Source organism: Manacus candei, unplaced genomic scaffold (genome assembly GCF_025592945.1).
Source record: "Manacus candei isolate 608988 ecotype Guabito, Panama unplaced genomic scaffold, ASM2559294v1 h1tg000059l, whole genome shotgun sequence".
NCBI lineage: Eukaryota > Metazoa > Chordata > Aves > Passeriformes > Pipridae > Manacus > Manacus candei.
The window spans coordinates 925,875-952,285 of NW_026138107.1; the positions used below are offsets into that span (position 1 = coordinate 925,875).

Here is a 26,411-nt window from a genome sequence, read left to right on the forward strand (position 1 = left end):
TCAGCTCCAAACAGATGGTTAAGACCAGGTGAGGTGATGCTGCAGGCATCTAGCAAACTTATTTTTTCTCATTACCTGCAACATATTGAGGAGCAGACTCCGGAACTTGGTTCCTTCCACCATGAAAAGGGCCATTTTGTCACACAGCTTGGCTGCTGTGGAAGCAAAGCTGCGGTCCGTCACCGCTTTCTGGTAGATGGTCTTGACTATCTCGCCCAGCATCTCCTCAGAGTTGGTGGAGTTCTGGGCCTCCTCCATGAATGTGGTGAGCTTGGAGTCAACATCACTGCTGTTGTTCCTCATGCTGTTGAGAATTTCAATTAGTTTGTCCATTTTATTCTTTTCAGGGTCGGTGGTTTCCACCGTAACTTCGTCCTGGTCCGTGAAAAGGGAAAGACAAGGCGTCTGTTACACAAGGAAAAAACAGACATATCAGCCCTTGTCCTTGCACAAGCAGCAAAGGGGGAAAGGGGATAGGGGAGACATATAAACAGACAGAGAAAAGAGAAAAGACAAAGCATCTTTTAGCAGCATGATGGTATAATCTCAGCATCGAAAGCTACAAGCGCATGAATCCTGCCCCAGAAATGTTCTCTTTCTTCATTTCCCACAGCACTCCATCCCAAAGTCCTCCCCCTTGGCTCAGGGAGAAGATGTCCTTGAGGGTCCTGAGCCAGCATGCCCTGAGTGGCTTTGGCATCTCGGACCAGCTTCTGGTGTCTGCGACATCATGATAATGGACATTTTTTGTGTCTCTACTTAGAAAGCGCACTGATGCTTGCAAAATTCTCAGACAACAATCCTGCAAAAATACCTACTTTTTAATATATATTTAAGAAGGTAAATTGAGATCAAAGATGTCACATCAGCATTCGAAAGACTCTCAGCTTTTCCATCTCTTGGCTGTTACACGTTTCACTTCACATCATTACCATAGAAATTACTGCTTCTTTTCAACATTTTATCGTGCACTGCTCCTTCTCCCCAGTATAAGGCATTGCATCCCACTTGTTCTGGCCTGCTCCTTTCTGCACCTCCACCTCAGTCTTACACTGTGCTATGCAATACAAACCTGTAGCAGTTTTCTGGACAACACCAACACCAACTAGTTGGAGCTGTCCAAACCTCCCATCAGGAGGCTGGTTGTGTTGATGACACCCACCCAAAGAGTGGGTGCTTATGTGTGTGTTTCTTATGAGACTCTACATTCCCGAGAAGAGCATTAATATGAATACACTGAAGGTCTCTGCCATACTCCCATTGCTTTAAAGAACATAAAAATAACTAACAAGATCTCTTCCTCCTCCCCATGCCACATACAGAAATAGTAAATCCTCATGCATTCAAAGGTATAAATTTCCAGCATGCACTCCCATGGAATCGTATGTGTTCATGTTATTTTTGCTCTGTATTTTGGAAATCTCATCAGAGATACCCTCTCAGATGCATTTTCCAGCCTTACGAAAGAATCTCAAGAATTTGAGTTTCACAGGGGGCAAATGGAGATATCATCTCCAAATTCCTCAGAAATCTGTGGTTGAATATTGTTTCCAAAAAGGATTTCTCCTCCGTCACTTGCATGCAATAGTTTTGTTATTGTTGGGTTGTTGGGAGGAAGGGGGAAAAGATAAGGGCATTTCAATTCATTGCAGAGATAAATGGATATCAACTTTAAAGTACCGGAGCCCAACTATTCAGCACTCAAAAGGCAAAGCTTGGCATTTAGCTCTGTACTTGCAGACAGACAAATTGCCTTTTTTAGATGTTTTTTTGCAAAGTGGATGAGCTCTGCAGATCAAGAGGGAACCTGTGTGTGCACCCTTCCCCAAGGACAGGGGGAAGCCTTCCCTCATGGATAGGGGCAGAGTTCCCAGTCCTTGGAGAACTCAAGCTGGCAGCAACCTCAACCAAGAAGTCAAGCACAGAGCCTTAATTATGTCAATAAAAAGCCTCCTAAAGAAGCACAAAGACACCTCATGAGAAGCGCTGACACCCGCAGATTAAGGTAAGTCAGATGCATTGATGGGAAGGTCCCCTGAGCCCACCCCACCTTTGTGTGGAGAATGGCCAACAGCCATATTCTCGAAAAAACCCAGAAACTCGAGGTTCCCCTAAGAAATAATACCTTTTCTTTTAGTCTCCTCCGCAGCCTGTCTTTGGACGACTGAAGCAGATTGATCTTGGGCCTTTCCCCGATGCGCTCGTGAATGCTGTCCTTCCGCTTGGTCTCCGACTCCGGGGTGTACTGCTGAGGCTGCTTCTCCACAGCCTCTGGGCCTCGGGGTGCCTCTGTGGGGATGTGCACCGTGCAGGTGGAGGTGTCCTCGATTTTCAGATTCTCAGTCTCTTTGGCGTTTCTGTGCGTTTCTTTGTCGTTGGGCGAGTGCTTCTGGTTGTGGTGCCATCTCCGGTTCTGGCTGTAGCCGTGGTGGCCCGTCCTGCCTGAGGAGTGAGGGGCCTGGCCTCCTTGGTAGACTTTCTGGTGGTCCCTGTTATGTTTGGTGCCACCTTGCTGATGATCCGCGTGCTGCTGAGACTTGTTCCCACTGGGAAGTCTCTGCTGTCGCCTGGAAAGTCAAAGAAAGTCTTTAGTTAATCTATTCCTCCATGGTTCTGCTTGGTCATCACATCTGTCCCACCAGACAGCCCGGCCCTTGGCAGGGGACCACAAAGAGAGAGCCAATTTTTTGGCATCTAACAATCTACCACCAACCCATGCTTCTAAACCTCTTTCAGTTAACAGTCGTATTTCAGCTGGAAGTTTTTCTTGAGTTAGATAACATGACTTTGGTTCCCAGGAAAAACTCCCCCAGGTTTCTTTGTTTCTTCCACACTAACCAGGGAAAAACTGGTTAGCCCAGCTGAGCAGCAGGAAGTCAGGTAGGCTACAAATACCAGGAGTTATTTTTTTCTGAAGTCTTAAGGAGCTCCTGATACACCTGGATACACCAGCATCACCTGCTCCTCTTGCCTGCCAACATGGCACGCTGCTGCATGGGTTTGCAGTGAAACATTTTAAGTGTATCAGGAATTTCAGGGTGGGAAAAAATAAATTAAAAAGCAAATTATCAAGTAAACTGGTAATTTGCCCACACCAAATGGTTTTGTTTGGCCTTACTTTATGCATGTCCTTCATGATTGCTACACTGGGACAGGACACATGCATGGCTGAAGAAGAAGATGAGGGCCATGCTTGGCTCTGGCAGCACGGGGAGGCAGGACCACAACCTCCAGATGGAGGGCTGCATGCACAGAGCTCCAAATGGATAACATGGAAATTCAACAACCACAAAGAGGAGGAACTGCCCAAAAAATGGTTTACTCGAGAGACTGCAATGTTTCAGAAGGAGTGAGCAAGCCCCTATGTGCTGGCTGTAACCAGTAGCCGAGATGGCAGGTCTCCAAAAAAACAACAGTCAAATGGAAGAAATGCTTTGGCAGCCTCAGACATCTCAGATTTCCAAACAGGCTGCAGCGTGGCTATCCCCAGTGAAGAAGGCAGAGCTGAAATGCCATCATCAAGGATGCAGCCAAGATGGAGATGGTCCTGGCACTGGCTGCCTTCACCCGAGATGATGCAGGGTTACCCTACGCACACCTGCAGCTCCCTGACTGCCTGCTGCCTTTTTAACACTCAGTCTTGGCTCTGAGAGCACGTGGGATGTTTTAATGCCTCGCTCCTCACAAGGCTGCTGGGAGCAGTGCTTGAGGGTGGCACAGGACATGTCCCCAGGATCATCCCCAGAAACAGGGAAACAACTGTGAGTGCTGTGGTGACCACAGCAGTCTGCATCTGTACTGGTTTTGTAGCCATAAAACCCCTGCTCAGCCTCATCCCTTACCCCAAACCCTCGCCTCCATTCAGATAAATAGCAGTTTTTATTTTAACCCCGTCCCACAGCAATTAACTTTATTTTCATCACTGGCACAGCTCAGCTCAGGGCGCTCAGATGAAGGAAGCAACCATTCACAAATACATTTCAATGGTCAGTGGTTCAACAGCCTCCAACCCTGCCTGCCAAAGCCATCTGCCCATGGAATCTGTATTCCTTGGCATCCCCAGGAGTTAAAACCTATTTTCTGAGGCCAACTGGCTTTTAACCATAAAGAGCGAGGGCTCATGTTTGGCGAACGTGGGACGAAGAGGCTTGTTCGTGGCAGTGGAAGGAATTTGTGTTTAGTCTCAGACCACCAGATCCGGTTTTCTGAGATATTCAGTGTGTGGTTTTTTTGAAAAATTTTTTTTTTTTGCAAGCTGAATGTCAGAGAATTAAAAAAACCCAACCAAATAAATAAATAATAATAATAATAATAAAAAAAAACCAACAAAAAAAGAAAAAGGAGACGGGAAAAGCTTTCCTGTTTTCTGGAGCTTACAAGCATTTTATGAGTACAGATCCTCCACATCAAGTTTTCCTGGCATTTCTTTGTTTCCTCTCAGTAACGCAATCACATAAACCGCTCTGTAAAGAGCAACGCTTATTAAAAGGGAATGTCAAAATAAAAGTTAGTTAAAACCCTTATCTGTTACTAAGCCCTCACAAGCTTAAGTGTGCAAGAGTTTTTTGTTTTCTGCGGTTTTGCTCTTCTCTCAAAACATCTGAGTTTTAACTGTTTGGTTGCACTTCAAGTCTTGGGTTATAAGCCAGACAGTCTGCTACTGTATTTAATTTGTAAATATTGCACAGAAATTATAAAAGTTGCACACAGACATGGCTTCAATTTCAGCAGAAGTAAGGTAAAATGCATGGAAAATGAGCTGGGAACTAAAATTCTGCTGTAAATTCCTGCAAGAAATGCATGCAGGGACAGTTTTTTTCCTAAAGACATAGCGATATTATAAGCCAAACCCTTTGTGTTTAAGGGCCATGAATGAAAAAAAAGGTTTAAGATTAAAAAAAAAACAACCAAACCAATTAAGTCAATGTGGAATGTGCAAGATTGTTCAGTTTGGGGCTGCTGCAATAGGACAGGGGAGGACAGATAGCTCCATCCCTGTTCAGGACAGATAAGAGGTGATACCCCCATGGCAAGGGGCAGAGCAAACACAGACCAAAGCTCTGCAGTCACTGACCACAGGATGGAAAATATCAGAGTTAAACAAGCCTGGGGGAAAAAAAAAATGCAAGAAATAAAAGGAAGGAGAATGGCAAACAAGGAGCAACGTCCGTGACTTGGCATCAGGCAGGGGTGTAGATGATCATCCAGCATTCAGGCAAAGACTAGTTCTGTGCTTTTATCTTCCCAACACCCCAGTGAAGAAGAAAAGCCAAGAAGAAATAGGATCTGTGGAGAAGAAGAGCCAAAGCAGGGAGAATGGGGCCCAGACCTTAAAAGTTTTTTTGACTGCATCTCAAAGCCTGGGAGGTTGGGATGACCTGTCCTTGCTCTCAGGTGTGACCAAGGAGCTGTGGACACACAGAGCTCCAGGAAGGGGCAAGAGGGGGACCTGGGCACTCCACCATGCACCCACTGTGGGTTGTTGATGGAAACAACCTCGTGCTTGTCCAAGGGCAGGAATGTAGGTGCACAGATGGCAGCTTGAGGTGTTGTCCCAAGATGGTGCCTTGGAGTGATGTGTCAAGGGAACCAGACCAGGTAGGAACACAAAGGCATTTCCCAACCTAGGCTTTTAGGTCTGAGATGCTGAAGGGAGGAACTGTTGAAGCCTGAATCACACAGCAACATCTCCAAGAAAAGCAAGAATTCACCCTAGAAAAATGCTTCAGTTACTGGAAAATCCTTCCCCTGCCCTTCTCTGCTCATCCTTAGCTGTGCATGCCTTGCAGGGGGCCCTACTTCAGCTATGAGAAAGAGTATCTAGACAGCACAATCTAGGCCTCTTATCTCTTGACTCCATTTAACACTAAATAACTATTTTCACTTCAAAGGCTGAATTCCAATTCATTTCAAAACTCCCCCGACTTCAGTGGGACTGAGGATTTGGCCATCAGTCATCGTAGAAACTGAGAGACACAAAGAAATTGGAAAAGTAGTCAAAACCAAGGGGAGACACTCGGGCTTGCCAAGCTGGAAATAGGATGGTATTGCTTCTGCTATTGTTTCTCCACCCATTTTTTTTATTTAATTAACTGAACAAGATACCTTTCAACAGAATTTAGATCTGACAAATGTCTGCTCTGTTGGAGAAGCCTACGAGAACGAACCTAAGGCTTCAGCTGTCTCAGTGATTACCAGCCTACGTGCTCAGAAATACAGGATTCCTGCAAGTTTTTACTACACGGTTTGCTCCCAAGGAAAGGAGCTGGAAGGCACAAGGCTGGGGAAAATAACTCCAGACACGTGGACAGCTGTGGTCTAAAACACAGTTGCTCTGTCCTGTCAGCCCTGCCTGTATCCCCCCTCCAAGCAACTCAAGTCCTCCAAGAGCCCCAACCATTTGTCTGGCATGTGGAGAGCTGGAGGACAACACGGGGTTACATTCTCCTGGTGGTTGCATGGAGATTTGGTTTGGCAATTCTTACAAACACTAGGTGAGGAGTTACATTAGAGCGCTGGTCTTATGAGGAGTGTGTGAGGGAGCTGGGGGGGCTCATCCTGGAGAAAAGGAGGCTCAGGGGGGACCTTCTGGCTCTGCAACTCCCTGACAAGAGGGGGGAGCTGGGCGGGGGGTCGGGCTCTGCTCCCAGGGAACAAGTGGCACAATGAGGGGAAATGACATCAAGTTGCACCAGGGAAGATTCATGTTGGATATTGGGAAAATTTCTCCACTGAAAGGGTTGTGCAGCCCTGGCATAGGGTGCCCAGGGCAGTGGTGGAGCCCCCATCCCTGGAGGGATGCAAAAGCCTTGCAGATGTGGCCCCTGGGGATATGAGTTAGTGGTGGCCTTGGCAGTGCTGGGGGAATGGTTGGACTCCATGGTCTTGGAGGTCTTTTCCCACCTCAACAATTCTGTGATTCTGTGCATTTCTAGTGGCACTCGAGACACTTCCCCCATGATGCAGAGCACCTTGTATGGCCAGACAGACTGAGATCCTGTTCCTGGACTTACGGACTGGGTGCTCTCGACATGCTGGTTCCTGCCTTTGAAGAACCTGTCTGAACACCCCCAATCCCAGGCAACCTTCCCATGGGACAAACTTTCAAGGACACTATAAGCTCCTTGCAGAGGAGAAATTTTGATTTAGTACTGCTTTTGCGCAAAGCTTGATACTTGGTGGGCATGGCCAGGGCCATCCAACAATCACGAACTAATGTGGACTTGCAGCCACTTAGGCAAGAGGCTGAGAATGAAGAGCAGTGACGTGGTCAAGGTCAAACCTTCTCTATCCCCTTCATCCCTCTGAAGCTTGAAAGAAAACATTCCTCACTGCATTTGGCAGATCGTAAGTTTCTCTCCACCCTTTCCCCTGCCCAGAGAGGGTCTCATCTCTGTGCCAGGATGCACAGGAATAAAATGCTAAGTGTTGGAAGTATCTCATGATCAGTTTTGCTATTCACTTGCCTAACACTGATTAGCAACTGCTATTATAAGGGACAGATTAAGATGACAGAATCATAGATTAGTTAGATTTGGAAGGAACCTTAAAGATCATTGAGTTCCATTCCCCTAGATCAGGTTGCTCCAAACCCTGTCCAACCCGGCCTTGAACACTTCCAGGATCTGCTGCAGAAATGGACACTGTGGGATCTTCCACTCTCATGAGGACACCAGATCCCACTTATTCATGATACCCCTCAAAGTTGGAGTAGCAGAGCATCCCCAAGGAACTCAGCAGCTGTACCTGAAAATGAAGAACTGGGGCTGGATCTGTGGGATGACAGGCCACTGCTCTCTACCTCCCTTCTGAAAATCCCACCACAACTTTCCATTCAGGGAGGGAAATTAAAGAAACAAAACCTCTTAAGAGTCACTACTGAGTCAAACTCACAATTTAGCAAGTGGGTTCTTCCCAGCTGTACTAGCTAGCTGCCCAGGATACTCATCCTCAGCAGGGAAAGGGCAGGAAGAAGCAAAGTCCCCTTAAACATTCCCTTGAATAAACCAATTTCTCCAGGCTCAGCCTTTCTGTATTAAGTGTATTCCAGTCAGACCAGCTGCTTCACTCTGCGTGATGCAGCTCCATAAATAACTGCAGTGGCACCCCCAGGGAGGTGCTGCTGGAGAGGTTTGGGCATGGCAGTACTGCTGTGGTCAAAACCACTCATCATCACTGGCTTTGGGCACCTAAGGGATGTTGTGGTCCAAACTGGATGGCCTAAAGGATCTCTGTGAGGAGCTGGAGGAATTTTATAACATCTAAAACTGGTCCTGGAAGTCTGTGGAATATTGTTGTTAATATAACAAGGAAAAAGGCCTGACTTCCCTCCAAGGTATTCTTCACCAAACCTACTTCCATCAAAGGTGCTCTGATGTTTCACATGCATGTATAATAACTCAGTGTTGCTTTAGTGCATCACAGTCCAGTTCTGGCCATTTTCTATCCTTGCTATGTCTGAGAGTGAGAAACACTCAAATAAGCTTGACAGTTCCACACAATTTAATCCAAAACCTCAAAACCCCCCAGAAAGCAACAACCAACAGCTCCAAGGACGAAGAACACAGGATTTGTGTGTGTTCTCCCTTCGGCTTTCTCTCTCAAACTGGTTTCACTTGGCTCCAGTTTCATTTTTGTTTGCATTTTTCCCAGATGAGAAGGGAACAAGATGTCATGTCCACTCCTGAGAACAAAAATGAAATTATTCACACTTCTTTCGTGCCTTTCTGTCACTAGGGTTAAAGGCCACCCCAAATGCTAGACTAAGCCCACACTGTCTGGACACACACAGCATTTTGGAAGTGTAGAAAATCCACCTGTCAAAATGGTGGTGATCGAGATTTAGAACCACCTTTGAACAGCTGAGATGAAGAGCATGCTTTAAGTCTTACACGTATGTATCTTTGAAAACATACAATGAACTCCAGAAGACAAGTGCAGCCAACAAATACAACGCTATGGGGGTAGAGATGTTTTTGATGATGCTCACAGCATCTGGCTGCTGGGAAAAGCATCACAAAACCTTCATGTGAGCTGCCTACATGGGCACAACTTCTCTTGTGCCTGGACATCACATCTGCCTTTGTTTGTTAGAGATGATTTCGTTTGGCCTTTACAGCATAATTAGACTCACTATAACCCAAGAGCATTGATTTTTACAATGAGGGTTGTGAAACACTGGCACAGGTAGCTCAGAGAGGTGGTGGATGCCCCATCCCTGGAAACATTCAAGGTCAGGTTGGACAGGGCTCTGAGCAACCCTGGTCTAGTGGAAGGTGACCCTGCCCATGGAAGGGGGTTGGACTAGATGAGCTTTAAAGGTCTTTCCAAATCCAAACTATTCTATGCCTTGTACATCCAAAATCCCCATTGACTCTCAAGCAAATGGATAAATGAAGAACTTCTCCCCCCACAGCGATGGGTGGGACATTCACAGGACCGGCACACGAACACCCAATCCAGGCTGTGCTGCAGGAGCAGAGACAGCACTGCTGGGCTGAAGGACATGGCACAACATCCCTCAGAACAGACTCAAAAGCGTCGAAGAGTGAACTTGTGTCTACTGCTGAAGTCCAATAGAAAGCTCTCACACACTGAAATGCTTGGCTGCACAGGCTGCCTGAGTCAGCTATTTTCTCCTAAGCTTCATGGAAATGAATCTTCAGGAGGAATTTAAGTAGCTGTTTCGCAACACCAGCTTGGGAAAGACATCCCAAGTACAGATGGTATGTGAGATAGCTCCAAACCAGCTCTTTTAATGCTTTGCTGGATCTCCCACAAATCATTAGGGATGTCCAGATGGAAGCCCTTGTTGCATAGAGCGGGCAACCAGCTAGGAAGGCACCCCCTGGACTTCAAGGCTGAATGCCCAGACTGGTGTAGAAATCACTGCAATGATTTCACATAGAAGTTGTTTGGAAATGGTTCTCTTCATAAACTACATTACTCGGAATTATGTTGTTGCATTCTTAGCGTACTGCAAACATGATTGCAAAAACTACATGAAAACCATCGGAAAAGACGGTGACAAAGAACTGAATCCAGTTTGGATGAAATAGTTTAAATTAAGACACAACCACAGTATACAACATTCCCCAAACACGAATGGATCCTGGACTACTGGTAAGAATGTGACTCGAATGAATATAGATTCATCTTTTACTACTTTGCAGTAAAAGAGCTTATACTTCAGACTCCAGGCTGCCTCCTTTAAAAATACACCCAGGCTGATCAGTTGTCCTGAGATCTGATAATCCTCCAAGAGATATAAACTTTAAACCCATGCCAAGATGCACAGACAAGATGCACATAAACTTTAAACCCATGCACAGACAAAGCCCACCACCATCCCTCCATGGTCCTAGCCCTCAAGACACATCCTAAATAGTACCATGAGCCCCCACCTGCTGCCTTTTGTGTTCAGCTGTCCTCCTTCAGACCTCTGTGACTCTTTGACCTGCAGCAAGGAGACATCCTAGGTTTTTTTTTTTTTTTTCCATATCCTATTTATACCAGTGCTTTCTAGTGAAGAAATAAATGTCTTTCCCGTAGGAGCTAAGGCAAGATTTGACAGGATCTCCTAACAGCTGTCCAGACACATGAGATGACCCAAAGTCAATGGCAAGCAATTACTTCCGACGCAGGGGTCCAGTAAAACACCAACCCAAGCTGCAGAGATGCTTTGGACTTAGGTGTGTCAGAAGCCTTTGTCAAACACATTGAATAAAATTCTTTAAAAATGATGTGACAGGCTACAACATTTAGTGTGGAGTTTTGGGAGCCAGGATTAATCTGGAAATCGATTTACTGCAACCCAGTGACAATCCTAAGCTGTTTCCCAAATGCTCTGTCCCACTGTCAGAAGAAGAGTTCATAGAATCATAGATGATTTGAGTTGGAAGGGACCTTTTACAGGTCTTTCAGCTCCTGGCAATGAGCAGAGTCATATTCAACAAGAGGAGTTGTCTACTCTTGACCCAAATCCTGCCTCCTTCCTTATGCTATCCCTAATGCTCTCATGGGTTTGCTCTGTCAGGGTCTGATTCACTCACAGAATTTACTTTCTCTTGGATAAGCTTCCACTCATCAGTTTTCATGGGAACACACTGCTTGGGGGCGAGGCACAGAGCTGGGTCACCTTCTGCAGCTCCAGTGTCACGTAGCTGTTGGTCCTTGCTGCCTGGGGACCAGCGCCCCCAGCTTTAATCAGGAAATTAGGATGATCCATAGCATCTGCACAATGCTGGGAATGGCTGGAGCAATGTTAGTTTAAATGAAAGAAAGAAGCCTGTTGTCCACTCATGCCCCGGAGGCTGTCACGCTAAATAAAGACATTATCAGAGAAAGAGCAGAGACTCAGCGCCTTCATGCCTGTCAATGACCCTGATACCTTCCAAATCAATCTAGGGACTCTCTTTCCCACAGATGGTCCCTTGGAGACAGACTGCTGTGGCTTCGGTAGGAATAAATGGAAACAAAACAGTTAACAAATATCCAAAAATAGAGCATAGTTAGCTTTTTTTTTTTTTTTTAATATGGAGATGAAAAATCCCTGGGTGATTTATGTGCCAGCAAAGACATTAGCTGCATATAATAGATGCAATATTTTTAATACTAATATTTTGGGCTGAGACAAGAGCCGGAATGGAAAGTATTTCCAGTGCCTTGACTTCTTTATTTTGCAAACATCAGTTGCTAACTGGGGTCAGACAGAAATATTGTTTCTGCAACAAGAGCCCAAACAACTTGAGCTGGCAACTTCTTCACACACTGACCATGCCAGGAGGCCCTGCAGAGCTTCAGCACGTTGTTCCCTCCCAGGTCTCCGGGGCCAACGTCCCCCAGTTGGACTTGGAGGGAGAAGGAGTGGGTGGTAACTGGTCTTTTGCTGAGAGGCTGGCTACTTGTCATGGCCAAAAACTGGAAATCACCACCCAAACGGTGCAACCACACCACTGAAGTGCTGCTGGGCTTCTTCAGCTGGGCCAGGTCTCATAGAAAGACTTCATGTGACACAGTGGATGCCATAAAGCCTTTTTCTTATATCCATCTAAAGCATCAACGTGTGCTTGCCCTTGTCTCTGAGTTCAGTTGCCATGTACTTCGAGGAGCAATTTGGCAGCGGGAAGCCCTGAGTGTTCATTCCAAAGCATCACCAGCAACGGCACATTTACATCTGAGGACTGAAAGCGCGAGAAAGAAAAAGATTATTTCACTTCATATTCACTCCAGCAATCAACTTCTGACAACAGCTCCACGGACCCGTGCTGGAAAACAAGGTGTGGATGGATAAACCCATTTCCAGCGCCGAGGAGCCGTGCCGGAAACACTCCACCAAAGAGAAAGCCATTTCAATAACAGATCGGTTTCCTAGTGCAGAGGAACCTGCCGCTATATTTCCTTCCCTCAATTCTGGCCGGCTGAAATAGCATCACGTAGTCACTTGTGTTTTGCACCGTGTGACGCTGAGAGAGCAGCCCTGAGGGGCAGCCTCGTGGGTGCTGGGGTTCACACATATCTGGTGGCCACAAGGTTCAACGCAAGGTCTGCAGTGGGGGAAGGTCCAAACACAGCCCCTTTCCTCCCTTCTGCCTCGGTTTCCTCACAGGTAAAGGGGGGATGCTGAGAGCAGTCCTCTGCCAAAAAGCGTTTTGAGGTGGATAAAACACTGTTCTGGTGTTCTACTGTTCACCTCTGGCCGTCTGCCCTGGGGACAGCTCTTGCATTGCTTCCCTGTGGCCCACCCCACACCTAAGTGACCCAGAGATACCCTACCGCAGCCTTTCAGTTTTCCCTTCCAGAGAGGGCTTACTAAAAAAAGGGAAAGTGACTTTTTACACAGGCAGATAGTCATAGGACAAGGGGAAATGGTTCTAAATTTAAAGAGGAGAGATTTAGATTAAATGTCAGCAAGAAATCCATCCTGTGGGGGTGGTGAGGCCCTGGCACAGGTTGCCCAGAGAAGCTGTGGCTGCCCCATCCCTGGGAGTGACCAAAGCCTCGTTGGAGAGGTTTCGGAGCAACCTGGGCTAGTGGAAGGTGTCCCTCCCCGTGGCATAGGGTTGAAATGAGATGAGCATTAGGGTCCCTATCAACACAAACCATTCTGTAATTCTGTGATTTTATAAAGATTACAAAGGTCAAATTTTATGAAGGTCAGATTTTATAAAGATGGCAAACCATCTTTTGGCAAACCTCCACCATTGGTGGAGGGCCAAAAAAAAAAATTGCTCAGAGAGCTGAAGCACCTCTCCTGTGAGGAAAGGCTGAGAGACCTGGGGTTCTTCAGCCTGGGGAAGGCTCTGCAGAGACCTTAGTGCAGCGTTTTAGTACTTAAAGGGGAAAGAAATGCTAGGATCATTGAGTTCAACCATTAAGAAGAGGAGAGCACTTCTGGGAAGCAGCGCTGCGTGCCTACCCTGTTCTTCTCACACTTCTCCTGGGGTCACCTGGTCTTGCGTAAGGCGTCGCATCTCTCCTCTTTCTCTCACGGACCTCCCGAGCCAGCCCCAGCACGCCTAGCGTGCAAATTAAAAACTCCTGCCCCTCTGCTGACAGAGGGCAGCATGGCAAACGCCAGGTAAAGCAGGTTATCCCCCGGCTGGGCGGAGGGGCTGCGTGCACGGCCTGCGGCGCACACACTGGGCAATTACCCGCGCGCCGTAATTCATTAGGCCGCAGTAACACAATCACCCAGCTGAGCCCTCCTAGGAGCAAACCGCCGAGACGATATCTTCCCCTGGGGACCCGCAGCCCGGAGAATTAATTTAGTGTAATAGCTCCCAGCGATGTTGGAGACAATCAAACCGAAACGACGATCTGTCTCTCAACTGCTTGCCGGTAACAAACCCCTCGGCTGAGCCCTGAGGCCGCCGGCTCCGCTCAGGCAGGCGCAGCAAGTACCAGCTGCTGGGACTGTCATGGCTATGAACACTTAACCCGTGAGGAGACTCATCGTAAAGGACCAGCATTCCAATAAGGAGATCTTCACCTCGCTCTTGAGGATGCTCAGCTTCAGCTGGGACAGCTTTCTTAATCATATGGTTTAGTTTTAGGCAGTCCTGTGAGGAGCAGGGAGTTGGACTTGATCCTTAGGGGATCCTTCTATTTGGAGGTGTTCTATGATTGGGACAAAGGGGAATGGTTTTAAACTACGGGAACACATGTTTAGATTAGATATTAGGGAGAAATTCTTGGCTGTGAGGATGGTGATGAGGCCCTGGCATGGGTTGCCCAAAGAAGCTGTGGCTGCTCCATCCCTGGAAGTATCCAAGGCCAGGTTGGATGGGGCTTGGAGCAACCTGGTCTAGTGGGAGGTGTCCCTTCCCACGGCAGAGGGTTGGAATGAGATGATTGTCAAGGTCCCTTCCAACCCAAACTATTCTATGATTGCTTTCTGAGATGCACCTTTAGTGCAGTTGTTCCTGAAAACACGACCTGTCCTTCATTACCAGTGCAAAGTTTCTGAATCTTAAGCAGAACTGCAACTATTATTTTATCATCTTTGCTTAGGCGCTTTCAGCTGCCTAGAAGAGTTTTTTTGATCATTACACTCTAAACACTATGATTTATCCAGATGCTAGTATTGCTGTTCATCACTGCAGGCAAGTACACCACCAGACTTACTTCTGTCCTTAAAAAGAAAAAAATTACTGGTCTTGAGTCTGCTCAGGAGAAGAGGCAGATTTTCATAGCAACCACTAAGCTGGTTCAACTCCTCTGCAACCTGCTCAGCATGGGTGGCTGTGACATCCCCACTGAGTTTGGGATGTTCCCTCTGCACCCACAAAGACAGTCCCTGTGGTGGCTCCAGTAAACCTCATCAGCTCCCAGGAGGGCATGGACAAGACAGGAGCATAAGGAAGAGGATAAACCCCAGATGCTGCTTCAAGGGTTCAGAACCATGTGCTGTTAAATCTAATTAATTTGATTTGGAAATCCTACTGAGAAGGAAAGGGGTGTTTCAACTTCTTCAATTCCTTCCCTTCCTCTCTCTTTCCTCTGTTCCAACAGAAGTTCAGTAAATACACTGCAAATCATTTAGCTCAATGCTAATTGTCAGTCAGTATCCAGTCCGTGTCAAACATTTCGTTTTGTTCCAGCTAGGAATGGCCCTTTGGCCCTAAAATAACGTCTTAATATTGTTGCTTTCTTTAATAAACATCCTCTCCTCTCACTGCAAAGCCCTCAGTAAATGGCCCTGAAAGAACAAAAGACATTTCTGTATTGTTTTAAGTTCTCTTCCTTTCTGAAAAACCTCAATTAAAACGGTGAAAAAGCAAACGTGTTGCTACTACTCTCTGTAATTATGAACTCATTTCTATTCACTCTCTCAGCAGGAGAGCTTTGTCCTGTTGACCTCTGGGAATGGGTTTCTAAGGCTCTTCCAAAATTTCACAGCCTTAAAACCGACATGCTCATGCCAGCCGTAAAACACGTTCACCTTCGCCTTCACCCAAAATAACTTGCAATCCTTGAGTCCAGGGTGAGGGCTGTCCCTGTGAATATTTTTATTTGTGAAAGTAGCTCTAGCGCTGGCCATGAATAGATTGGCAAGGGAGTGGCTCTGGAAACAGTGCAACCCCTCCAAGACAGCATGAAAATTGCGTGAATGCGGGCTGTCAGCTTCTTGTAGAGAGCTTTCAAATAAATGCCTTGCATGGCGTGCTCCCGAGTGATGGAGCTGGGATTCCCTTAACAATCTTTCCAGCACAAAAACTACCTGGCCTGAAGAGGATGCACGTGAGGGCGACCCCAACCTCTTGACTTGCCAATGGGATGTTTGTGGGAAGACCTGTGGAGATTTCCTTTCGCGAAGTCCCCTTGAGAAAACATTTTTTGAGACAAGATGCCGGGACAGATTGGTTATATGTGTGTACATCCTGGTATCACATGTGTGTATATCTGCATCTTCAAGCACACAGTAGAAGATTAAGGAAGGTAAACAAGAGGTAAAACCAATTTTTTTTTTATAAGACATGAAACAGTGGACAAAAAGATGATGCCTGAGAACTCAGAATTAGATAACAGTCAATGCAGATGAGAAGATTTTCACATAAACTAAACTAATACTGTCCTTTAAATACACTAGAATAAACTAGAATAAAATTCACACATAGGACTACAAGCCACAGTGCTTTAGGGTCCAGTCCTGATCCTCCCATGATTTCATGTGCCAACAACACATCAAGGCATAAATATTTATGCATATATACATCCATAACACAGCTTAGGCACAGCTGAGTACAGCTCATCAACCACATTGCCAAAATCCCACTAAATCCCAAGGGTTTGGCTCAGTTCATGTTCTCTCTGAAATGGAAGGGCCAAAAGCATTGCAGCCACGCACCTCCTGATACCACCATCTCCTCAGACCCCTCCAGTTCAGCCAGTTCCTGCCTTAGGATGTACCAGATGCATTGACTGGACATCCACCCACCAGCTCTCTTCTGGAAGAAACCTTCTAGAAGGTGCAAACTGTTAACTGGAATGAAAATATTAGTAGATTTAAAGGGGCTCAGGGCTAAACCCTTCCACTTGTGATGACAACACTTCTGTTGACAGCTGTTTATGAAAAAACAAGGGCAAAAAGAGGCTACTACACACCTCAACCAGGTTGCTGAAACACCAGTGACTGGTGCTAACTCCTGTTCATCAGCAGCACACAGTCACAAGGCTGGTAGACCTTGTTGAGGTCAGCCTCCCCAGGGGATGGGTAAGCGGGGCTTGTTCTGGTAGCCTCAGAAAGGGGTTCAGCTAAACAGGGGTAAGGAATCTCATCAGCCATGTGTGTCTCCCAGGTACAAACACAAGTACATTTTCTACAGGCACCAGAATGGCATGGCAGTGTCTGAAGTGGAGACTGTTGCCCTAAAGCTTCTCAAGAAGAACCAAGACAGTACTCTATGTGAGCATGAAAATGTCTAGGTGGATAACCTTGCTTTCCTTGGCTGAGAAGGGTTTTCCCCTTCAAGAGACAGGAGAGGATGGGATCATGGAATTGTAGAATGATTAAATGGTTTGTGTTGGAAGAGATCTTTAAATATCACTTGTTTCTACCTCCTACCATAGGCAGGAAGACCTTCCACTAGACCAAGTTGCTCCAAGCCCTGTTCAACCAGGCCTTGAACAATTCCAGAGATGGGGAGTCCACAACCTCTCTGGGCAACCTGTGCCAGGGCCTCACACCCTCACAGCCAAGAATTTCTATTATCTAATCTAACCCTGCCCTCTGTCAGTGTGAAGCCATTCCCCCTTGTCCTGTCACTACATGCCCTTGTAATGAAGGTCTCAATGTCAGTTGAGATCAGAATCCCCAGTCTGAAGTTTTTGTTCCTGCTGAAGAGAGCCCAGAAACAAATCCCTGTCCTGGTGCTTCCTCCAGTGTGAGGTGGTTTGGCTCAACTCCTCCCACAGCTCTTTGTTTTTCAGACTTCCTTGGTTCTGGTCAACATGGGAAGGCAAAATAAAGCAAGGAAATCTGTTCTCTATAAGATGGCCAGACTAATGTGGGGGTGAAGCATCCTCCAAAACTTCACTGAACACATCCCCTCTGAGCATAACAGGAACTTTGGCCTCCAGTTCATATATGGTCAACATAGCTATGGATATGTGGTAGGATCCAGATGGTAGTGACATTGGAGATGCTTTATAGCATCTTGTTTGGCTTCCGGCCCATTCTGGTGCTGGTTTCAAAAGGTCTGGTGTTTGCCAGCTCCTTGCATGGATTTCAGGCTGTGCTAGGGCACCTGATATAGCAACTGTGATCATGGAGGTGAAGCCCAGCAGTCCCTGATAAAGGTGAGAGCTGAAATGAGGTCTCCCATGTTCCCCCACCAAAGCCTGTGACTTAAGAGTAGGTTACTCTCCTAACCTCCTCTAGTTGTACAGGCAATATGAGCTCCTGTTCCCCATTCCCTAATGCTCACGAAAATCACAGAATTCCATGGTGTTTTGGGTTGGAAGGGACCTTCAAGATCATCTTGTTGCAAACCCCCTGCCATGGGCAGGGACACCTTCCACTAGGCCTGGTTGCTCCGAGACCCGTCCAACCTGGCCTTGGACACTTGCAAGGAGCCGTTGATGACAACAACTCACTGATCTCCAGATCAGCCCCCCGTGCCACACAGGAACAAGTTACCTAAAAATACAGAGTTCTGACGAAATCAGGTATCCCTCCACAAGGGAACACTGAAGTTCTCCTGGATTTTTTGCTGGACCAATTATTTTGCTTTTTGTGAAGCAACATCATAAGGCCCTGGGATTATCCAGCAGGCCATTACGTTTCTATTGAGGTTTCATAACAGTAACATGTTTTGCCGGTGGTACATAAAGTCTTTCAATCAGCTGCAGAGATGGAGAAAAACAACCTGCAAAAGCCTCCTGATGCCATGAAGTCTACTGGCAGCTTGGCAATTCAGGTTAAATTTAGTCTGCAGGACAGGGGCCACTGAGGTCACCAAGATTGTGAAAAAATAGGGAATAAAAAGTCTTGTGTTGCAGAGTTTTTATGTAATGACAAAGCCACTCTCAATAGAGAGGTGGCAACCCTGCAGCTGGGAAACGCACCCGGCTTGCTCCTGCCACTGCCTCCTGGCATTAAAAAGAAAGGAACAATGAAAGGAAAGGATTAAATTTGCTTAGATGAGTATGTTTTAACCCTTCTGCACCATGTCTTTAGCTGGACACACAAGGAAGATCGAGCATATATGGAGAATGGTAATAGACATGCACGTCCTCAAGTCCTGCTCATATGGAGCATGTCCTGTTGAACTCACAAAAGTTTATCTCTCTCTTTACATTAGTGTTGAGCCACAGAGGTCTCTGGTGTTTACAGAAGTACCTTTTCCCTCCATTACATAAAATGTAAAATCCTTTTAGCTGTTGCTAGCATCAGGAAAGGAGTTGTAAACACGTCATCGCCTTCCATGGTGTGTTTTGCCAGCAGGATTGGAGCTGCAACCATCTGCCTTTGGGGGTGACTCACGGCTGGGCATATTTTCACTGACACCCTCAAGTCTGCAAGGTCTTAGTGCTGCTCACAATGGCAGAAACAAGAGCAGCTGGGTGGAAAACCTCTACTCACCCCACCACAGCTTGAGACACGGGTGACAGGCAAAACAAGCTCCCTGGTGGATGATAAATACCAACTGCTCCACCTCACTGCTACTGGTGCTTCCCTTGGACTGCTTGTTCCAACCCTCCTGCCATGGGAAGGAACACCTTCCACCAGACCAGGCTGCACTAAGCCCCATCCAACCTAGCCTTCAACACTTCCAGGGATGGGGCGGCCACAACTTCTCTGGGCAACCTGTGCCAGGGCCTCACCACCCTCACAGCCAGGAATTTCTTCATAATGCCTAATTTAAACCTGCCCTCTGTCAGTTTAAAGCCATTACCCCTTGCCATGCTGTGTCCTGTTTACTGAGCCACAGTGCAAAGGCAGCAGAAGGTGCTGATGGAGCCAAAGAACCTCCAGACCTCACCTCCAAGAGGTCCCTCTTGGCGAGAAGCTGCAGTGCTACCCAGCAGCTCCACCTGTGGCTGAGTCACTCCAGCCGCATGCCCACGGGGTGTCAGGAGGTGGCTTTTTATTATTTGAGGACTGCTCCTTCAATAGGGAGCCTGGTGCAGGCTTTGTTCTGAACAACCTCCTCCCAGGAGTGCAGTCCCAGTGCTGTGACCCCTGGCAGAGCCTTCTCCTCGACGCCTGGAAGGAAGGGCAGCAGGGCAGGGCGATGCCAGCACGTCTGGCCAGCATGGCTCTGCGGGTTGGAAAGGCTCCTGCTTGACCCCTCCTGATGCCATCTCTGCCCTGCTCCATCATCACCTTAACCAAAGAGTAGCTGATGGACTAATCAGATCTAAATGACACCAGGTCTTCATACAGACCTATGCAATAGCCTCATGAGAGGGTATGTGAGTAACTACAAACACAGGGAGGAAGGACTTTGTGTCACTGCAACTCCCTTCAGTTCCCTACCTCTGTTTCTTCCTTGGTGGCAACCAAGGCAGATCTTCCTCTGACTTCCAGTCTCAATTAACTGGCCTGTTTTATCTGCTTGCTGCTCACAGCAGCATGTTTCTTCAACAGAAACAGCCCTTCTTCCCCTGCACCTTTCACCCCTGGGTATCTTGAGAGTATCCTCAGCCTCTGTTGGAAACAGCCGACATGTGCGAAGCAGCATTTCCTTCTCTGAGCCTTCAAGTTTATTTATCTTTCACTTCCCTGGGTGACTCTGGATCCTCATACTAACAAACATAAAGTAAAAAAAAAGAAAAAATGCAGCGAACTTTTGCTTTCTATCTCATTTCATCTTAAATCCCCCTTGCTCATGGCTCCACCTCCCTCCAGCATTATGTGGTGGTGCAGCTCCCACCTGACCCTGTATCTTCTCCCTGAATGAGGAGATCTTGCCCTCGAAGGAGCAAGCTGGGCCAAGCTGATTCCTGTGATGTTTTACAACAGGGTGAAGTGGTAGAATGCCCTTTATGGTGTTTTGAAAGGAAATTGTACAGGAACAATGTCCCGAGCAGCATGGCTATTGAAAACCCTTCACAAAAGGAGTTTGCCACAAGAGGAAAAGCAGCTTAATCAGTCGAACTAATCACTGTAGGTGGTTGAGTGTCCCTGAGGGTCTGTAAAATTAAATATAATGGGAAAAGAAATATATCACAGCTTGCCTACGCTCCTCAGTGGAGCCGCCAACGGATATGGGACGTTCCCTGCCTGGCCCCGAGCCCGCCATGACCGTCCTTTGGGCTGTCCCTATGCAGGACCACGCTCACCTCCATGTAAGACCCAGGCCAGGGCCACATGGCTTGGCTGGGATGAGCCCCAGGAGGTTTCTCAGCAGCTCAGGCTCTGACTGGGCAGTCAGGACAGGGATGCCCACCCCATGTGCTCACCCCAGATAACCCGGTTTTCGGCGTGGGCGTGAGCGGGACGGTCAGCGGTGCTTACACAACCCTCCTGCTTCAGGAAGAGGAAACCGTCCCTGGCTGCCACCCGGGGCTCTCCGGGGAAGGAGGATATTTCTGCCTCCCCCAGCTCTGAATCTAATTAAGTCCAGAAAGCAACACACACAAAAATACAGTAATACAGACTGTTTTTTCCTGATCGTTTAAGTGTAAAGCCAAGTTGACGGTAGGAAGTAAATAAATTCAGTCAATGCAAGAGGAAACCTGGGGACATTTCTGTAATCCTGTGGTCAAAAGCTGTAAGTATTTGGCACACACTGAAGGGAGATGGGGAGAGCTCATAAGCCTCTTTGCTCCCAGCCCCTCTCCCCATACATCAGCCAGGAGAACCCACACAGACTTCTGCTCCAGCTTGCCATGCAAGGGCTTTATGAAGGATGGATTTCCAGGTGAAGAAACAACCCTCTTAAAATCCCATCCAACAGGAGAAGGAGGAGATGACATGAAACTCAGTCACAGTTAAGGGTGACTTCATGCCACAGTCCTTTACCTGAGGTGGTCACAGTCCCCAGCATGACCTGCCTGGCTGGGACAGGCAGAGCAACCCCTCACTGTCTCTAATCACCCCAAAGCCTGCAGACACACCAGCTACACAGAAGCACAAGGGACTCCCACTTCTTTTACTGAAAAGAGGAATTCAGACACCTTTTGTAGAGAGGGAATTGATTAACTCTTAGGCTTTTACTCCATCCTTTTACAGACCCTGTGCTTCCCTCTGCCATCCTCTCCTGTCCTTGTCCATAGACAAGAACCACCAAGAGCCCTGTGAGGTAGCAGCCAGTATGTATGCACACCTGAGGATCTCCTTTTCATAAGGTATTCAGCCTGATTTGACTTTTGAGTCCCACAAGACGTGATTATGATGGTACAAACTCTTTAGGACTTCCCTAGCAACCTTTTCCTGGTCCTCAGAAAAACTGTCTCCCTTTCTCAGGTGACACAGAACCATTTCACTACCTTCAATCAGAAGACCAAGATGTAGGTACAAACTCACCTGTCTTAACCTGTTGCAACTCCATGTATTCCCTGTAAATCCTATCTAAATTGAGCAATGTTTTTTATCATTCCTATAAGGCTGGTGCAAGCCTCTGTTTGTGCATTTCCAGGCCAAAGGATTCACCCAGCTGGACCCTCCATCCCAAAACACATCATACCAGGATGTCATAGGAACTGAAGGAACCCTGTACAACACAAAGTTGACTTGCAATGCTTCAACAGATACTTAGGAAATGGTGGCTTTGGGAACTTTTTGAACAACAAGGAGCCAAACTAAGCCCTAAGTGGCCCAAGGAGACCACATCTCAGTACAGCTTGTGTGCTCTGCTAGCAGGAAGGCATTGGGCTGGGAAAGGTCAGAGGAGAGGACCTGAGAAATGGATCTGTTGTGCCCCATACCCCAGGTTACTTTTTTTCTTGCAGGAGAGGTCCTACCACCACCCAGGAAAACTCCTTCCTTCCCTAGAGGTGGTTGCCCATGGGAGGTCAAACCAAGTGGCTTTTGGTGCCTTTGGACATGTATGAAAAAACTTGCCCCTGCTGCTCTCCTTCCATGGTCCCAGCAAGTGGTGATGCCCTCCATCACCCTCATCAGGAGATGGCAGTCACACCTCGTGACTCTAAGCCAACAGAGAACACACCAGGTGTGGGATTTCTGCCAGGAGAGGTGGGGAGGGCAGCACCTCTCCCTCGTTTCCTGCCCTGATTATAAGCTCTTTGCAGCAAGGACCTCACCATCTCCTGTAAGCTTTTACAACGCCCTGTGCAACCAAACCCTCCATCAGATGGGGCTCTGATGTTGGTTGCTGTCATGGAAAATGCATCCAGGTTTTTTAAATAACACCTAATTCCCTCTTCATCCCTGTCTTATGCAACAAATGAGGTATGCATCCAGGGAAAAATCACAGAATCCCAGATTGGTTTGGTTTGGGTTGGAAGGGACCTTTAAGACCATCCAGTTCCATCCCCTGCCATAAGCAGGGACACCTTCCACCAGACCAGGTTACTCAGGGGCTCCATCCAAGCTGGCCTGGAACACTTCCAGGGATGTGGCATCCACAGCTTCTCTGGGAAAAAATGACTTGTGGAAGGTAAAAACAGCACATATGCAAGGAGTGAGCTATGGCTGCATGTCCACAGGGTTGCTTCTCCCCAGGGGAGGGAAAGGTGCATGACAGAGACCTCAGCGTAAGTGAGCTGTGCTCCTCCACAACGCAGTGACAGCATTTCCCGAGGAAAGGTGACGCGAAGGAAGCAGGGACAGGGGTTATTTATAGCAGGGCCGGACATCAGCATGAGGAACAAAAGGTGTTTCACTGGTCCAAGACATGTCCCCTTCTGAATGTCACTGCCAGAGGGGTGAGAAGCCCGTACATGCTCTGGGAGGGAATTGGTGTCATTTATAAGACCAGTCGGAAAAAACCAGACAGATTTCTGGGTACTAATGTGCTTTATCAGCTTTCTTTATAATAGCTGTTTTATATAAAGATCCAGGCAACTCGAAAGTCAGCTACAACCAAGCAAGGCCAGCTGGACCTGTGTGCTGAGCAGAGGTCAAACTGGGGGTTGACACCTCGACCCAAAGCTGGATGGACACTTGTAAGTGTGACTCCTGCTCACAGGAGGACACCAACCATGGCATCCATCACTTGGGATTTGTCAGCCTTGCATGAGACAAGTCCTGGGCAGGGAGAGCCCTTGCACCACATAAAGGCATTGCTGGTGGGGTCTGGGGTGCTCACCACATTCAGGAGAAGGGGAAGAGCTGCCTGATGAAAACCAGCCCCAGGTGTGGCCAGGACTTGGAGTGAGGCCACACTTGCTTTCAACCAATTTAGCAGGACAACCTCTTCTCTTCTTGCAAATCCATTGCATGTCAACCCCACTCTCACCCTTGGCTGCTCCCATTTCTAAGAGTGGTGCCTTCTAAAGCACCTTCTCCTCCTTTCTAAGAAACCAGATTTTCTTCCCTTGGGGCCAGGCATCCCAAACTGCTTCCTAAACCCCCTCCCAACCCAACCACCACCAAATGGCCCTGCTCAGCCTCTCCCAAGCCTCGCTGCCTCTGATGCCCAATCCACAATCTTGCAATTTTGAGTGCCTCCATATCCAGATAAGATTTAAAAAAGAAAGCCTGTATCTCCTGGCTTTTTATCCTGCCGTAACATCTCACCCTGAGGGATTTTTATGCCACCTGTATGGCTCCACCAGATCAGAAATTAAGCTTTTCTTCCTGCTCCTCACCCCCTACTGAGAACTACACCTCAGACATTAAGATAATAGCATTGCAATGAAGTGTGAACAGCTTTGTAGTCTGTTTGTGCTCCAATACAGTCTGTTTTTTTTTCCTATTCCCTTTTTTTCTGTCCCCCTGTTCCTAGCCTTTCCCATCCCCTATTTCCATCCTGTTTTTCACATAAAATGACCATTCTGAGACCTAACTTACTTCTAGAAATCAATTTTAAGGAGCAAGTCCTCTCTGAGGCAACTCAAGTGACATTAGAAGGACTCCTAGTCCCAAATGCACCTCAGAGACAAGGGGACCCTGAAAACCCCAGCATCAAACAACGTGTCATGGGGAGAATGAGGCTGCATGGGGAGAATGAGGCTGCTGAGGTTCCAAGCTGAAGTCTAGGGGAAGGGATCATGCCTTATCCTTTCAAATAATTATTTAAAAGACTGCTTTTTCACTCCAGCTTCCTCTACACAGGCTTCTTACCATTTTGGAATTAAAATAAATATGCTTTTCTGTGTAAGCATCGACTACTCCTGCAGGACTGTGTGTTCTTTCCATTTTATTTCATTTGTGACTGCTTAGGGCTGAAATGACCCCATGTCTCTTCCAGAATAATGCTGGATCAGTCGGGTTTTAGGGCCTTTTTCCTCTCATCCCGGGATATTATCCCAGTGCTACCCGGTCTGGGCTGTATCTCACCCTGTGATCTTCCAACCACAGCCCAAGGCAGTTTCTTTTGCTATCCCTCATTGACATCTGTGTAAGAGGCAGGGAGGCCCTGAGGGGCTGAATGCTTTTGTCTGCTGATGGTTTATCTGAAGGGACCAGAAAGAAAAAGTGCACACCTGGAGTGATCCCTCCAAGTGGCTGGTTTTTTTGGATGGGAGGGAAGAACCAACACGCAGTTCCATGGTTCATTGCAGCTTTGGTCATGGGACTTCAGGCAGGAGACCACGTGGCTCTGAAGGTCTCCTCTCCCAAAGCATCATGCACTCTTTGGATGGCAGAGGAAGACCCACCTAGTGAGGTGAGATGGGAGCAGGATGCTCCAACCTCCACTGTGATTTTCAAGGAGCCCAGACCAGTGCTTCAAGTAAACCAACTCTTGCAACACTGCAGACTTCAGCTTGATTTTAACCACGTTTTGGTGATCACAGGGCTGCAACCCAGACGAAATGAGACCTTTCCCACTCCCCCCCTAAATCACAAGACTAAATTGTCTTTTAAATTGCGTACAAGAGGAAAGGAGGGAGCCCCAAAGAGAAGAGGAAAAACAGTTTGCTGCTCGTGAACCGCCCTGCCCCACAGAGGAATGTTTCTAGTATGCCTAAGAAAACTCTATTCAGCTGGTTTTTTTGGTCACTTGGTAAAATTTGGGAAAACCAAACCACGCATAGGGTTAACTGCACCATGGCTCCGAGAAGCCATGGGGTGATCTGAGGACACACTCCAACTGCTATTAGGTATCTGTAGGACTTCACCGAAAATCCCCCCTTGTGACAGCTCAGGTACAGATTTCATTCTCAGAGAAAACGTTGGCCACTTTTCCTCCTGTTGAATCACCTTGCCAACAAACTCCTGGTTTTAGAAACGCTTTGTTACCCTGGATGTGTTGTCTCAGCCACAGCAGAAAAAGTCAGCAGAAATAAAGCTACAGGTAGTAACTACCTCCCTCATTCCTGGCTTATTTTCACATTTAACCATAGTCATGATGCATATCAAGGACTCTAGATGCCCTCCAATAATTAAATATGCATTTTACACAATTAAATATCCAATGGACCCTATTAAATTAACTCAATGGATTGAAATTGCCAATGCCAAAGGAATTCAACTGCCTGCTTAGCACATCCCCTCCTTCCCACAGACAGACACATGAGGCTCACTCCAGTCTCCTCTTAACCAAACCATACCCACTTTTCAGGTGACCCTGAAAGTCAACAAATTTTGCTTTTCAATAGAAAAAAGAGAAAGCAAAGCCCAAGGACTCAAGCTTTAACAGATAATAACTTGCCAGATGCCTCTTACAAGTGAGGAGATCTGGCTATGTTGGAATAATTACAAGGGGAAGAGAAGGTCCTCAAGATACTCCTGGAGCAATATAGGACATATTCCAGATTTAAAAGACAAACCAGAGGGATGGATAGACTGTATTTTCAGGATGCCAGTGCTCAAATAAGGGTTTATATATTAATCCAGT

General features: G+C 47.1%; 1 protein-coding gene across 5 annotated transcripts in view; it reads right to left on the reverse strand.

The window, feature by feature from the left end:
* CTIF (cap binding complex dependent translation initiation factor) overlaps positions 1 to 26,411 on the reverse strand; it is a 147,768-nt gene that overhangs the window by 41,498 nt on the left and 79,859 nt on the right. For 3 of the 5 annotated variants that reach the window (XM_051803689.1, XM_051803686.1, XM_051803691.1), the window contains 2 exons: positions 2,126 to 2,567; positions 76 to 405 (listed from right to left, as the gene is read on the reverse strand). In XM_051803689.1, the coding sequence (XP_051659649.1) occupies positions 76 to 405; positions 2,126 to 2,567 (772 nt within the window). The remainder of the gene's footprint in view (positions 1 to 75; positions 406 to 2,125; positions 2,568 to 26,411) is intronic. The other 2 variants (XM_051803690.1, XM_051803687.1) reach the window with 1 other exon arrangement.